The following is a 15,116-nucleotide window of genomic DNA, read 5'->3' on the forward strand; positions in this document are numbered from 1 at the left end:
CACAGTGGAGCCCTGGCCGGGGATGCAGGCCGCCCCTGGCTCGGGCACACTGGCTCAGGCACACTGGCCCGGCCGCCCTGCCTGCTGACTTTCTGCCACTCTGAGCCTCAGCCATCGCTGCCGCTGCTCAGGCTGCTCACGTGGAGCTCTTTCCCACCCCCTCCAAGACGGACCGCCACGCGTTCTTCCAGTTCCTACCGCATCTAGGTCAAGAACAACAATAACAGCAGCCGGTATCGGGCCAGCGTGACCTAAGGCGCTGCACCACGACCCGTCCCTCTTCAGCCTGGCTGTTATCAACCTCAGACTGAAACGGGCTCAGAGAAGTCCATGACTCGTCCAAGGTCACACTGGAGGGTAAACAGCGAAGCTGGCTGACATGACGAACTGGGGCTCCAGGCCCCAAGGTCTTGGGGACTATGAGCATGCATGGCCCTCTGTTCTGTGTCCCCAGAGCGCCCTGCGTTCCCCTTAAGGTCACAGTGGTCACACGTACACAGTGCACTGACTCCACGCACGCCTCCAGCACTGGCCCTGCCCTCACGTGACTGCCTTCTAAGATGAACATCGTGCTCTGCATCCCCCGAGTCCCCAGGTCCCTGTGGAAGAGGGGTGGCTGGGCCTTTTGTAAATGCCACCGAATGGCCTGACAGGCACGCCCGCGAGGACTTGCAGGAACACTGCCCTCAGCTCTGGCCGACGACTTCCTGCTCTGCTTATGACCGCCAGGTGGGCTCTCTCAGGATGGCCCTTGGAAAGCGAGGAACACAGCCACTGGGTTGGGGATGGGGACAGCATCCCTCATCCGCATGTCCAATGGCACATGCAGGAAAGCCCTCAGGCCAGCATATGGCGCCCCCTGCTGGTTTCCTTCCATGTCAGTCGACAACCTCTCCCACTGAACAGCCCAGGGGACACTCACCAGCCATGAGAAGAAGCCCGCCGATTTGTCCTGAGTGGAGATCTGCCCCTCATAGGGGCCAAAGATGTGGCCCTTGGGTATGACCTCACTTATGCACCGCACGTCGCTCTCTCCGCTGGCTTCCTTGACCACCTCCATGCCCTGCGGGATGGTGAGGGCAGCCCGGTCCGGGATGCCCACGGGCACCGGTGTGTCTGACACAAATACGGGGGGACCATGGTTGGGGCACTCGTCCACAAAGTACTCCTGGCAGGACTCGCAGACTGCAGGGATGGAAAGAAGAGGAAGGGTCTCAGTGGTGGCGGGGAGATAGGACTCCTAGGGAGAAGGCCGAGGGCTGAGAGGAGGCCACCCAAGGACAGTGCAGGCAGCAGAGAGCACAGGTGGACCTCACTAGTACTCCTGCTGCACGTCCCCAGCCCAGGAGAGGGGGTGGGGGGAGGGGGGTGCAGGCCGGAGCCGCGAGCCCCACTTACACCAGAAGTCGACTTGCTGGAAGCTCTTGGGCACCATGAGGTCTCGCTTCCCCTTCAGTTTCTTGGGCTCGACTTCCATGGCCGAAGGCTCGGGTCTCCTAGAGCTGCCCAGGACGAGGGTCAGCAGAGAAAGCAAAGCAGCCGTCAGAGTGAGAGTCCGACAGGGAGAGGCTGGGGACCCGGCCAGGAGGCCCAGGGGACACGGGTGGGCACAGAAGCCCCAGGTGGCCTGCTGTTCCTGGGCCACTGCTCCAGCTCTTCTAGAGCCTGCGCTCACCCCTGACCCCAGAAGCTGCCCCAGCAAGGTTAAGGAAGTGGGCAGGGTCCCCAGCCCATCCAGTGCAGCCACCCTCCTGCCCGCTCTGGGTCCCCACACAGGCCTCACCAGGGCTGGCCATACTCCTGGTCGCGGAGGGGCGAGCAGACCTCTGTCTTCACCACGGTCACCATGTCCCCCACAGCCGCCTTGGTCTGGGCCAAGCACTCCTTCATGTTCTCAGTCATTCTGTCCTGGGACGCAGGAGCAGGAGCAGGCCAGGAAGAGGATCAAAGAAAGGGGGAAGAGGGGTGAGTGTCGCCGAGGGCATGCAGGGGTCCCGCGGAGTCTGGTTACCCGCCTGCCATCCCAGAGGAAGCTCAGAACACAGACAACAAAAACAGCTGCAGCCCGGCCAAGAGGAAATGCCATTTCTATCCCGGGCTGGTCCTGGGGACGACTGGAGCCACCAGCCCCATGGGGTCAGGCACCAGGGGCAGCTCAGGCCAGGGCAGGCCTGGGAAGCACAGCCGGGGCCCCAAGACCAACGGGCAAAGGACACGAGGAACCCACATGGGCTTGGGGACAACTCTGCGCAGGGGCTCAAGGAGGGAACAACTCAAGTCCAACTGTGGCCAAGGGGGTGGGCGGGACGAGACGGGCCCTCAGTGCCTGGCGCGTGAGGGGCTGCCGAGCGGCCAGGCCCGGTGCCAGCTCCGGCAGGTACCGCGGGCGGCGGCCACTCAAGCCCCACCCCCAGGGGCGTCCTCCACCGCTTACCGCCCTGCACCAGCGCCGGGCTTCCGCCGTCCCTCGGCACCCCGGGGTCCTCATGCCAGGCCCGGGGACACTCTTCGGGCCGGGACAGCGCGGCTGGGGCTGGGGCGGCGCGGGGCCCGGGCTGGGCGAGCGGCGTGTGACTCACCACCCGGGGCCCCGCTGGCCACTCCCCTGCTCCTCGCTCACCAGCCCGCTCCCCACCGGGGCCCCAGAGCCGCGGGCGGGAGGGTGTGGGGAACGCGGCCGGCCCCCTCCTCCAGCCGGCGGGGCCGGGGGCGCGCGGCGGGGACCTGGCTGGGGCCGCCCCGCCCCCGGCCCGGGCACCCGCCCCCGGCGCCCGCGGGAGCAGCGGGGCCGAGTGGGCGCGGGCCGGGCGGCGGGCAGCGGGCTCACCCACCTTCCCCGCGGGGCGCTCCCGGCCCGGCCCGGCCCTGCCCAGCGCCGCCCCGCCGCCCTGCGCCCGGCATTCCTTGCGGGGGCATGTGGCTTCTTGCCGGCCCCGGGGGCACGCAGTTGGCTGGCGGCCGGCGGGAGGGGGCGGCGGGGAGGGATCCTGCGCCTCCCGGCCTCGGCCCCACTCGAGCTGGGGCGCTGGGGCTCGGGCGGGCGTCTAGTGGGTGGCAGCGCCCCAGAGGCCGGGCGAGGGCGCAGGGCCCTGAAAGGCGCCCCGCAGCCTCCGAGGCCACCCGGCCTGCGCCGCCCCGGGGTGGGGGGAGCCCCGCGCCTGCAGCTCGCCCACCTCCACACTGGGCACCTGGCCCACCCCACAGCCCTTGGATCTCCAGTGAGAGGGCAGGGTTGCGGGGCAGGAGCCGGGGCTGCAGGATGGCAAGAGACTTGCCCAAGGTCACGCAGACCAGTCCTGATGAAGTCTGCCCCGGAGGCTGGGGCGCAGCTCAGAACAGGAGAAGGGGAACCCCTCTCCTTCCGTGGTCATGTTCAGGCCCTGGGTGTGCCGGGCAGTGTCCTCAGCCTGGTCCTCTTGTGGAATGATCACTGGAATCAGCCGGTGGTGGGTTTGAGCCCCAACTCATGGGCCAGCCCCACGTGGGGGCAAGGTGCTGTGGATTTGCAAAGCCCAGGAGCAGGTCTCCCTTGGAGGAGCAATGGTCACACCCAGGTGGTCAAAGGCAGTGGATCCTGGTAATTAGCCACCCAGGCTCTGGAGAGGAGCAGCCCCCGTTCCCCACCGACCCACAGAGCGACTGTGCGCCCTGGGGAGGTGTCAGAGACGGAATGTTTGAGCCCCACCCCACTCCACCACCCATTGCTATGTTGAAACCCTAAGCCCCACTGTGACTGTATTTGGAATAGCACTGTGGGGAGGTGACAAGATGAAGTGAGGTCTTGAGGGTCAGGTGTCATAGAGGAAGGGGTCCGGAGCTGACTCCATGGTGTGACACATAGCCTAAGCTGGCCCTCTGCTGGGTGGAGAGCATCACCTGGAGCTGGGTGGCCTGGCCTTGACTTTGGACTGCCCAGCTCCAGACTGTGAGAAATCAGTGTGTCATTTAAGCCCCTCGTCTGTGACATTCTGCTGTGGCAGCTTGAGCTGACCGACACAGCAAGATGTCTAAACTCTCTGTGCTCCCATTTCTTCATCTGGAAAATGTGGCTAATAATAGATTCCATCACAGAAGCTCTGTATGACATGGACAGAGTTTGGGGGGTGGGCACAGTCCTTACGTCCCGCACAGAAAGGCAATAAGGAGGATGGAGAGGAGCAGCCTCACGAAGGGTGGGCTTGGACTCCTCTCCACTGGACTGTAGGTCCACCGCCTGCAAACTCGGGCACTTTATTAGAACCGCGTCTCAGGACTCATTTGCATGGGGGTCCCCTGCCCTGGCCCCGGTGCCTCCACCAGGACTACCTGCACGCCATGCTCCATCCCGCCACAAGGCCTGTGACCTGGCTGGGCCCCCACCTGTCCTTCAGCCCTCCCCTCATGATACCCTCTACTGGCCCCAAGTCGCACTTCATGGCACTTGTCACATTTACAAAGGTCCTCTACCAGCACATCATGTTTCCTATAATCGGCGGAGCTCCCCGGACAGAGGCTCTTCGCTGACCACTGGCTTCTCGGCACCTGTTGCAGGGCCTGGAGCCTGGGAGGCTGGGAAAGGGGAGCAGGTGCCAGCGCCCCGACAGCAAGGAGCACTCACTCTGGGGACCACACCCTTGCAGGACGGACCCGTGACAATGAAGGCCTCCCTAAATAAATGTGCAGCCAAGTGCCTTGAGCAGCACAGAGCCCTTTTCTCAATCAGTATTTGCCAAATGAATAACGATCTGATACTCTAAGTCAGAGGACTGTCCCTGTCTAATGTGCCCCACGGGCACAGTAGAGAATCTCAACTCCACAGAGACCTGGGAAGGAGAGAAGGCGGGTGGTTCTGGTTTTGGTGCTGGGGACTGAACCAGGTCTTAACCACCTCACCATCCCAGTTGGTTTTGTCTTTTCCCTTTCCAGGACAGGTTCTAGCTCATTGTCCCAGTCTAGCCTTGAACTTTTGATCCTCCTGCCTCAGCCTCCCAAGTCACTGGGATTACAGATGGACAAACTCGTGCCACCAAAAGCAGCTGGGTCAGGGCTTTGAATCCTCCTCCCCCTGCACTGCCTCCTGGTGATCTCCACCTGGCGATCTCGCCCTGGGGCGAGGGGTGCTGGAGGCACAGTGGGCTGGGGAGGCCAGGCTCGATTCTGATAACCTGGTGTGCTGGGTGGGGATGGGACACACCCTGGGTGGAGCCCTCAGTGGTGAATGGAAGGACTCGCACCTGCCAGGTTTCCCCAGGAGGGACAAAGGAGACAGAAGCCAGGGCAGGGTTTATGGGGAATATTAATGTCACGGTGGCTGCCCAGAGGAAAGGGTGTAGGGGAGGGGACAGGAGAGGAGGGAGGGCAGAAGGACTGGGAGCGTCGAAGGAGGAAATGGGCAGTAGTAAGAGAATAAAGGATGGAGAGGAAGAGAGGAGAGAAAAGACGGAGGAAAGAAAATAGGGAGAGAAAGTGGGGCAGGGGACTGAGGGAAAGAGGCATACAAATGTGAGTCTCCAACGGTCCCCAGGACACAGTCCCCTTGATGAAAGCATCGGTCTGTCTCCAAGCAGAGACCCCCGGGTCTTCCTCCTCTTCCACACCCCAGCCCTCGCCGCCCTCTTTCCTGTAATGAGGTGAGGACCAAGCCCTGCTTCTGTGACGGATGGATGTGCAGCCTTTTGTCACACAAGCACTGGCAGGTGGAGTGTCCCCTGTCCAGAGTGCTTCAGAACAGATTGGGGACTTCTCCAGATTTTGGAATAGTTGCGTAGCCTTTACCGGTTGAGCATCCCAAATGTAAAATCCAAAATGCTCCAAAATTTGGAAGTTCTGACCTCAGTGTCAGTGCTCAAAAAGGTTCAGGATTTGAAGCATTTGGGATTTGGGATTTTGGGATTAGGGATGCTTGGGCTGTACTAACTACGATGGTTAAGAAACAGCTGGAGAGCAGGAGGAGAGGGAATGAGATTGATCAAATTATGTTACTCGCAGCAGCTTGGCAGGCTGAGGCAGAAGGATCACGGGTTCAAAGCCAGCCTCAGCAATGGCAAGGCACTAAGCAACTCAGTGAGACCCTGTCTCTAAATAAAAGACAAAATAGGGCTGGGGATGTGGCTCTGGGGTCAAGTGTCCCCGAGTTCAATCCCCAGTACCAAAAAAAAAAAAAAAAATGTTACAATGCAAAATGAATCCCACTATTATGTATGATTATAAGCACCAACAAATTAAAAAAAAAAAAAAAAACAGAAACAACCATAGGGTGTCAGAGGCCTCACAGAGAAAGAATGGAACCAATTATACAAAGAACCCATTACAAGACTGAACTTTCCAGTCAGTTCTGGGCCTCCTGACAGCCAAGGCAAAAAGAGAAATATGATGAGTTATAGCACTCTCATTATTCAACACTGATTTATTGACTGCATGCACCATTAAGTTCTCTCCATTCTTGGAAGAATCCAGCCACCTGGAGTACAAGGACCAATCCTCACTTTTGTGACAGGTGTGCCGGACCCTGAAGTGCACCAGCAGCTCAGACACCTCTACCTGGAAACAGAGATGGACCTTCTGTGTCTGCATTGGAGGCTGCAGAGCCAGGGACGGGAGGTTGAGATGGGGTGTCAAATGCACTTCCACTGGGGTGACAGTCACCCATGCGATCTGGCCCGGGGAAGCACTGCAGCCTTTTCTGCACACAGCTCTGGCCCCTCTTGCCCAGCAAGGGCCCGGGGAGGGGCGGTCGGCCTCCTGCAGGAGCCGGGCTGCTGGCAGTGCTCCCTCCCAGCTGGCTCCGCGGAGTCTGCCCAGGCAGAGATTAAGCCTGCTGCAAACCCAGCCAGGAGACGCAAGCCCAGGAGGAGGGGCAGAGGGCCCGGCCCTGTTCACCCTCGGCAGGGCGCCAGGACCCTGGGGTGCCCAGCAGCCGTGCCCCTGGGGCCCTCAGGTCTCTGTCCACTGGTTTCCCTGGAGCTTAGCACCATGAGAACCTGGAGCCTCCGCCCCGGTACCCACACAGCATCCATTATCATCCATTCTAATGCCAAAGCGACATAAAGATGGGGGTGGGCCCACGTCCCACACAGACCCGGGCTGGGTACTTGACCCTGGGTCTCAGCTTGTGACATAAATAAACCACCTGCAAAAGTTCCTGCCTGGCGTTAAGCCTTAGTTTCCCCTTCCTGAAAAATTAAAGACTCAGCTAGCAGTCCCTAACGGTGACCACGGCTGAGGGGACGGGCAGGGCTTGGAACTGTGAAAGGGGGCAGTTGGGTGCAGAGACTCGGCCAACACTGCCTTGGAGAGAATGAAGTCCGTGCCTCATCTGTGAGGCAGATTTGCGATGCACGTAGACACCTTTGTGATTTGCAAAAGATAAATTCATCCAAAGACACTACTGAATTCGTGGATCCCCACGTCTCTTATTTTTATTTAGCTGACACTCTTTCCCCACGGGTAGGGTCGTGTACACGCATCACGCCTGGCCTGTGAGAGGCACTCTAGAGATACTCGTTATCATTCACTTTATTAGTATTTTAAAGTATAGTAGATATTGGGTGTGGTCGGTGAAAATTCGTTAATTTGAAAAGATAGGACCCAGCCAGGGGCAAAGAACTTGCCTAGCCTCGAAGAGACTCGGTGTTCCATCCTCAGCACCATATTAAAAAAGAAAAGAAAGAAGTGTGTGTGGGGGGTCTTACCAAGCACTTATGACCCCAATAGATAACACTTTTCATCAGCAGAGCACAGCGGTGCTCACCATTAATGTCCGCAGCTCAGAGGCCGAGGCAGGAGGAGCGCAAGTCCAAAGCCAGCCTCAGCAACTGAGGGAGGCCCTAAGTCACTTAGTGAGACCCCGTCCCAAAACAAAAGGGGCTGGGATGTGGCTCAGTGTTTAAATGTTCCTCAGTTCAATCCCTGGTACCCAACAAACAAACAAAACCCCAAAAGGGTTTTTATGATTGTATACAACCCCACCCCAAAGAAACAAACAACGAAAAGTACAAACCAGCATCACAAAGAGCGTCAAGCGTCGGTATGTTTTATAGAAAACCAGGAAACCCTACGAAGACTCAGATAAATGGAATTAAATAAGCATCCTGCCTTCTCTACTGAATTGGCAAATTCTTAAACCTCAATGGTCCAGGTTGGCAAGAGCACGGAGAAGCCCCCTCCGTCAGACCCTCCCTTGCGTCTGGAATCCCCCGCACCCTCGCTGGAGGGCCAGGGGCAACTACTTCCCAAGGCCCAGCCCTTTGCAGGAGCAATCGCACATCCGGGAATTCACCCCGCGGATGCCAGGAGGTGACCTGCACAGCTGTCCTCCCCAGGTGATCAGCAGCAAAAAGTGGAAACAATTCAAACCTCCCAAGTGGGAGAGAGGTTGACATGTTGCCTACGATGAAACATCAGGCAGCCATCCACAAAGCTGCAGATTATTAAATGCCGGGCGTATTATTGAGTGAAAATGGAAGTCACGGCTGAGTGAAAGAAACTGATCTGAGAAGGCTACATACTGTCCCATTGCAACTGTGTGACACCCCGGGGAAAGGAAACCAGGGAGACAACAGAAAGACCAGCCGGGCAAGAGGGACAAAGAGGCAGGACAGAGGGTTTGGAGGAGAGTGAAAGTGCTCTGTGAGATGCTGGGTGATAAACACGTGTCACCACGCATGTGCCAAAGCCTTAGACCTTCCATGCTAATGAGGAGACCTAAGACGGACTTTGGTTGTAACAATGTGTCACTAAAGGTTGGCCAAGTGTAACAAGTAGTGCCTCACTGGTGGGCGGGAGGCAGGGGAACTCGAATACTTTGAGTCTAAAAGGACTCTTAAAAAAAAAAAAAAAAAATGAAGTCTAGCTGGTCCTGGTGGCTCATGCCAATAATCCCAGGGGCTCAGGAGGCTGAGGCAGGAGGATCACGAGTTCAAAGCCAGCCTCAGCAAAAGCGAGGCACTAAGCAACTCAGTGAGGCCCTGTCTCTAAATTTAAAAATACAAAATAGGGCTGGGGTTGGGGCTCAGTGGTTAAGTGTTCTGGATTAGATTCCCGGTACAACGGGAAAAAAAAAAAAAAGGATCTATTTTCTAAAAGTGAAAACTACAAGAAAGAGAGATGCAAACTAATCCCACTTGAAATCTATTCAGAATGATATGGATGTGCACGCACAGGTCTGGGAGCATAGAGTCGCGGGGGCTTAGCAGTTAGCTTGGGGTGGGGGTTGTGTGTTTCTGACTTCTTTTTGCTTATGAGGAAAAAGTCACCAAAAAATACTGGGTATAGCTCAGTGGCAGCACTTGCCTATCACGTGGGGGTCCCTGGGTTCATCCCTGGCACTGAAGAAAGAACTCTTTAAAGGAGCTCTGCATACTCATTAGGGTTAGAAATTGCTGGGGAAAATAACTGCACAGGTCCTTCCACCTTTACCCATTTGTCACGAGATGAGACCAACAACTGGATGGAGGAAGGAGGAGTCCAAATTAGAGATGGGGGTGGGGCGGGTGAGTGGCACTCCACACGCACTAGTAAGTGAATCCAGGGGCAGTGAGGCCCCGATATTTCTACCACGAAGCATCTATGGTGGAACTCAGGGGCACTTGACCACTGAGTCCCATCCCCAGCCCTTTTTTGCATTTTATTTAGAGACAGGGTCTCACTCAGTTGCTCAGCGCCTTGCTTTTGCTGAGGCTGGCCTTCAGCTCGCCATCCTCCTGCCTCAGCCTCCTGAGCCTTGGGACGACAGGCGTGTGCCATCAGGACTGGCTGCATCCCTGTTTTTACTTGTCTTCATCATTCTGTTTGGGGCATGCGTTAGGCGATAGTTTACTGGCCTCCCTGGGACTCCGTCCTCAGAACACACAGGCTCTGTGACTGTAAGGTCAACACAGTGGTTAGCCACTGTCATCCGAAGTCAAGGCAAAGAAACTGTCATGTCCTGCGCGATCAGGGCACCATGCAACAGTCACTAAGCTCTTTATGTTTAAAATCGGCTTGGCAGGTGGAATACCATGTCGGAATGAGAATGAACAAACGCGACTCCATGTTCCAGTTCACATAAAGTTAAAAAGATGCAACAATCAGGCACACGATGGCGTTAGAGGTCAAGTTCAGGGTTATCCTTGGGATTAACCAGAAAGGGGCAGGAAAGAGAGTCCTGGGGTGCTGGCCGTGTTCTGTTTCTCCCTCTGGGTGCTGGCCCAGGGTGTGCTGGGTTGGGAGGGTCTCCTGGGCCTTGCTCTCTCCTGTAGGCACTTATACTGTTAGGAACACACCCGAAAACACGTGCAAGCGCCCTGAGGGCCAGGGGCGCCTCCATCCTGCCCCGACTCTGCAGCTCAAGGACTGGGCCCAGCCAGCAGTGCCTCCTGCCAGGTCAAGGCAGATGGGGTCCGGGTCTTCCTCCACCGAGTGGTTCCACCGGGCCTCAGCAGGGTGCTGGCTGGGGCAGGGGACAGTCTCCCACGCGGGTCCTCCTGCAGGGCTCTTAACACGCCATCTGTGGACTCCACCATTGACAAGGCTGATACCGGGGGCCAGAGGATGCCAGGTAAAGGCCGGTGAGCTGTGAAGTTCTGCTCTCCCGTGGGCCCTGCCAGGGGACTCTGCCCTCAGGACAGCCTGGGGTCCAGGAGCAGCCGGGCCTCCCCGAGTTCAGAATAAACACCTCCCTCTCCAGTGGCTGGATCAGAACGTGGCCTTCAACCAGTCGGCACAGGGACCCCTCCAAGGGCAGGCACGAGACCTGCTTTGACCCAGCAGAGGGAGGTGAGGGCTTGCGTGACGTCACTGAGACAGCGCAGGCGGCCACCCACAGAGGCCTCGGCAGCAGGCACCCTTAAGAGGGCCTCAGAGCAGGGGGCTTGGGAGGGGCAAAGGGAGGAATCACATTTGGTCTTCCTGGTCTTGAAACAGGGCTCCCCACGCCCTTGGAGTTACCTAGGATGGGCCTGGTTGCCATCAGGAGCCTCTGGGACACACCTGAGTTTATGCTAATGCGGTGACTGAGGCTGGGGCTCCAGGTAGCTCCAGGGTGGGACTGGTCACCAGCCCCACCCACTGACCTCTGGGTCAGTGAGGAGGGGCCGAGATGAAGCTCCATAAAATCTCACGAATAGCTTCAGCCCCCCCTGGATGGTGCTGGGTGGGGCGCTGGCTGGCAGCACCCCTCCCAGCCTGTGACCTCTCCCATTTGGCTGCTCCCGAGTGTGTCCTTTCTGTAGTCAAGAAGAGTAGGTAGAGCATCGCCCTCGTTCTGCAGTCATCCCAGTGGGGAGGAGTGGTGGGAACCCCAATGTGTATCAGTGAGAAGTACCGGTGACCGGGATTTGAGACTGGCATCTGAGGGGGGACGGTCTTGCACCACGGAGCCCCGAACCTGCGGGGTCTGTGCTGACTCTGGTGGGTCCAAGTCCGAGTCGAACTGAATTTGTTGGACACGACTGGGGCCTGAGGATCAGAGAATCGGTGGGTTCTGGGAACATCTCCGAGGCCAGACTCACCCCCAGGGTGCAGCGGCAGATCCCCAGGTTCTAAGGTTGCCCTGCCTCTGCGCCCCCCGAGCCTCTTCCCGAGCCTGGCACAGGCCTGCAGTGACTGCAGCCACAAGCCACAGGCTCCAGTTCCACCAAAGGCCCCCTCCAGCTGGCCCAGCATCAGCCCCGTGGTACCCTGGCCTCTGAGGGGGCAGGCTGGGGTGGCAGCAGCTTCCAGACCAGCCACCCACCACCAAGGCCCCGCCAGAGCGAGGCTCTCTCGCACTCTCTGAGCGAAACCTGCGAACTCGACGGACAGCAGTTTGGCACGGGGCCTTTCTAACATCTGCTCCTAAGCTTCAATCCTGCCATTTTGCTTGTAGAACTTTCTCCACTCTGTGCAAGAGTGGTCATTGCAACATGGACTGGGATGGACAGAGGGGAAGCAACCAATGTGTCCAATGTGTCCACCGGGGTGTGGGGGCGGCTGTGTCCAAGCAGGAAGCCCCAGAACAAACCCAAGCCCCTTCCCCACCCTGGCCCCAGCTGCCATGGCCTCTCTCTTGCTCAAGGGCGACTGACCCACTCCACTGTCCACTCCTTGCCCCTCCCCCACCAGGGTGAACCTGAACCTGTTACAGCATAAGACAGATCAGGGCACCCCCCGACCTGCTCGAAACCCCCAGAGTGCATCGTCCACACAGCAAACGTCTGAACTGCAGTGCACGGCCAGTAGGGCCAGCTCCATGGCCTCTGCGCCCTCGTCTTCCTGCCCCCACCCTGCACCACTCCCCCAAGCCACAGGGGCTGCCCGGCCCCATCTCCAGCAGGAGCCTTGCCCTGCCTGTTCCTCCACCCAGCACGTCTCTCCAGAACGGGCCGGCAGCCTCCCACAGCATTCATTTCCGTCATTAGCTGCCTGGGTCCCAGTTAGGATGTCCACTCCGGGGAGGCGACGAGGCCCTTTCCCTTCCTTCACTGCTGCACCCTGGCGACCAGAGCAGCAACTGCTGCGAAGCAGACACACAATAACGGTGGTCGCGTGGACGACGCTAGTGGTGGTAAAAACAAAATCCAAGTCAGGAATGGACGCCTAATTTGAGAGGCAGCAGACCCTGGTGCCGAAGGACATGGATTCTGGAGCTGGGCTGCCTGGTCCAACTTCCAGCTGTGTCATTTACCATCTGTGTGTTGCTGGGGGAGCTGCTTGACCTCTCTGTGTCTGGGAGCATTAATAGCACCTACAAGCAAGATCAGATTATGAGAAATAAAAGAGATATCTGTAATATATTTAGAGCTGTGTCTAGCACAGAGCAAGTTATAGAAAAGAAAATCAACACATCCTGGCTGCATCAAATATGAAAGGACAGGGCAGGGGGTGTGGCGTGGTGGCAGAGTGCTTGGTCTAGCAAGAATGTGCCCCTGGGCTCTGTCCCCAGCACCACAAAAATAAAAGGCATGCACATTTCTAGGGATTCGTATATGCTCCAAGTAGCTCTAGGCAGTGACATTGTCTGCTCATGCCAGGGAAGGAGAGTAGCTTCCCATCAGACACTTCTGACTTAAAAAGTACACTAGTGATGCCCAGGAGTGATTAATGATGGAGGATGGGTGACATACGGGGAAGTTGACTGTCTCTTCTATCTTTTTTACATAATAAAAAACTTATTAGTACTACCAGTTTTAAAAACAAGTCCCAGCTGGGCGTGGTGGCTAATCCCAGCGGCTGGGAGGCTGAGACAGGAGGATTGCAAGTTCAAAGCCAGCCTCAGCATCAGGGAGGCGCTAAGCAACTCAGTGAACAGTGAGACCTTGTCCCTAAATAGGGATGGGGATGTGGCTCAGTGGTCGAGTGCCCCTGAGTTCAATCCCTGGTACCAAAAAAAAAAAAAAAAACAAGTCCCAGGCTCCCCCTGCCCCTGACGGTGTCATGCCAGCAGTGGGGGGGGGGGTCTTTCAACTACTTGCTATTCCTGTGAGGGGACCCTGATGTCCAAACAAATTCCCTGATGACCACCTGACCCCAGAATCCCAAGCACCAGATTAGCCACAACCAACTCAGAATCGGGAGCAGGGGTGTGGCCTGTGGAGGGTCAGAGGCAGGCTGCAGGGTGGAGGGCGTCTGGGCTGAGGCTGCCTGGGGAGGCCACATTTGCAGAGGACAAAGCAGGGGCACGGGAGGGTCACAACTGATCCAGGTCTGGACACATGGGTTCGTTGGAGGATCATCCCAACTATCTCCTGGCCACTCCTGGGCTTGCGCAGGCAGGTGCGGGAGCCCAGCATGTCCTCCGGGGGATCCAGCTCCTTACCCAGTATTGCTAAGGAGGAAGGAGAGTCTCAGCCATCTCCAGGCTCCCAGCCACTCCTGGGCTCCCAGGGGACAGGGAGGGCTTGGGGCTGGAGGAAATGTGTGGTCCCTGGACCCGCAGTGCTGGCACTGCAGGGAGCGTGTGGGAACATAGCATCCTGAGCTGCGCCCAGTGAGTCAGGGATCCACAGGCACATGAAAGTCTGAGGAGCTGGCCTAAATCACAAGCTGCTGGAGGCCACATCCCAAGGACATCAATACCTGTCAGGCAGGCAGCCCACCACCATCTTCAGTCAAGCCATGCACATGCAGGCGTGTGGGGTGGGAGAGATCCAACTGTAAGCCCTCTCCATCTTCTGAGCCACTTCTGCTGCTAGTTACCTCGTAACTAAGCAGGCAAGGTGGCTGCAGTGTGGCCATCACAACTGCAAGTTCCTGGAGAAGGGGCGTGGGTCTGTTCACTGCTTGCTACAAAAGGTGTGAGCCCTTCGCCCTGAGTTCTCCCGGGACTGGCAACCCACTGCATACAGAGCACTGATGGGTCCCCTCGCGTCCTCCCCTGAGACTTGGGGATGGGGCAACCTTTGAACGTTAACCACGTTGGCACCCACCCGGGGACCCCTCGGTGACTCCTACGTGCACGCACAGGGTCATTCATTAAGCATTCATTAGGCACCGACCCGTATGCATGGCCAGGCTCGGCGGTGCAACCAACCCAGACCTTGACTGGAACCTGCACGCCCCTCTGTGCGCTTCTCTCCCCTGCGACCCTTTCTACAGCTGAGGGAACGAGTCTCAGAGAAGGAGCAGCAGCCTGACGGGCGGGCCCCAAGCTCTGGAGGAGGAAACCGTGAGGGAGGCTGTCGGAGGAGGAGTCCTGTGAACACGGGGCATGAGGTCCTAATGGTTATGACCCCCAAAGCCACATCTGGGAACACAGTTCTTCTTAAGCCGAGGTGACAACCCCAACATGGAGGAGGCTCTGCAGAGTGCCCACACGGCCCAGGAGGTGACCTCCGAAGACCTGATCGGGTCTGTGCTCCAGGAAGGAGGTGGGCGTGGCTGGGGTGGGCGGGGTTTGAGGGAGATGGGCATGGCTGGGGGTGGGCGGGCCTGGGTGGGCGTGGCTGGGGTGGGCGGGGTTTGAGGGAGATGGGCATGGCTGGGGTGGGTGGGGGTGGTTGGGAGAGGTGGGCGGGGCTTGAAGAAGATGGTCATGGTTGTGAGGGGTGGGCGTGGCCAGGATGGGCATGGCTGGGAGGGTGGGCGTGGCTCGAAAGAGGGGGCGGGCCAAGGCCACACCAGGCTGTGTGTGGCCTCCAAGCACGACACCACGTGTCCCAGTTCTATGAGTGCCAACCTCA

The 15,116-nt window shown here is 58.2% G+C and overlaps 1 protein-coding gene across 7 annotated transcripts in view; it reads right to left on the reverse strand.

Annotated features, from left to right (window-relative positions):
* The window catches only part of Prdm11 (PR/SET domain 11), a 78,049-nt gene that overhangs the window by 45,205 nt on the left and 17,728 nt on the right, over positions 1-15,116 (reverse strand). For 3 of the 7 annotated variants that reach the window (XM_078046165.1, XM_078046169.1, XM_078046172.1), the window contains exons 2-4: positions 1,784-1,908; positions 1,399-1,502; positions 923-1,185 (exon numbers count right to left, since the gene is read on the reverse strand). In XM_078046165.1, the coding sequence (XP_077902291.1) occupies positions 923-1,185; positions 1,399-1,502; positions 1,784-1,908 (492 nt within the window). Of the gene's footprint in view, positions 1-922; positions 1,186-1,398; positions 1,503-1,783; positions 1,909-2,434; positions 2,737-15,116 lie in introns of those variants that run through there. The other 4 variants (XM_078046167.1, XM_078046166.1, XM_078046170.1 and 1 more) reach the window with 4 other exon arrangements.

The sequence above is a fragment of the Ictidomys tridecemlineatus genome, chromosome 4, assembly GCF_052094955.1.
Source record: "Ictidomys tridecemlineatus isolate mIctTri1 chromosome 4, mIctTri1.hap1, whole genome shotgun sequence".
In the NCBI taxonomy this organism is placed as follows: Eukaryota; Metazoa; Chordata; class Mammalia; order Rodentia; family Sciuridae; genus Ictidomys; species Ictidomys tridecemlineatus.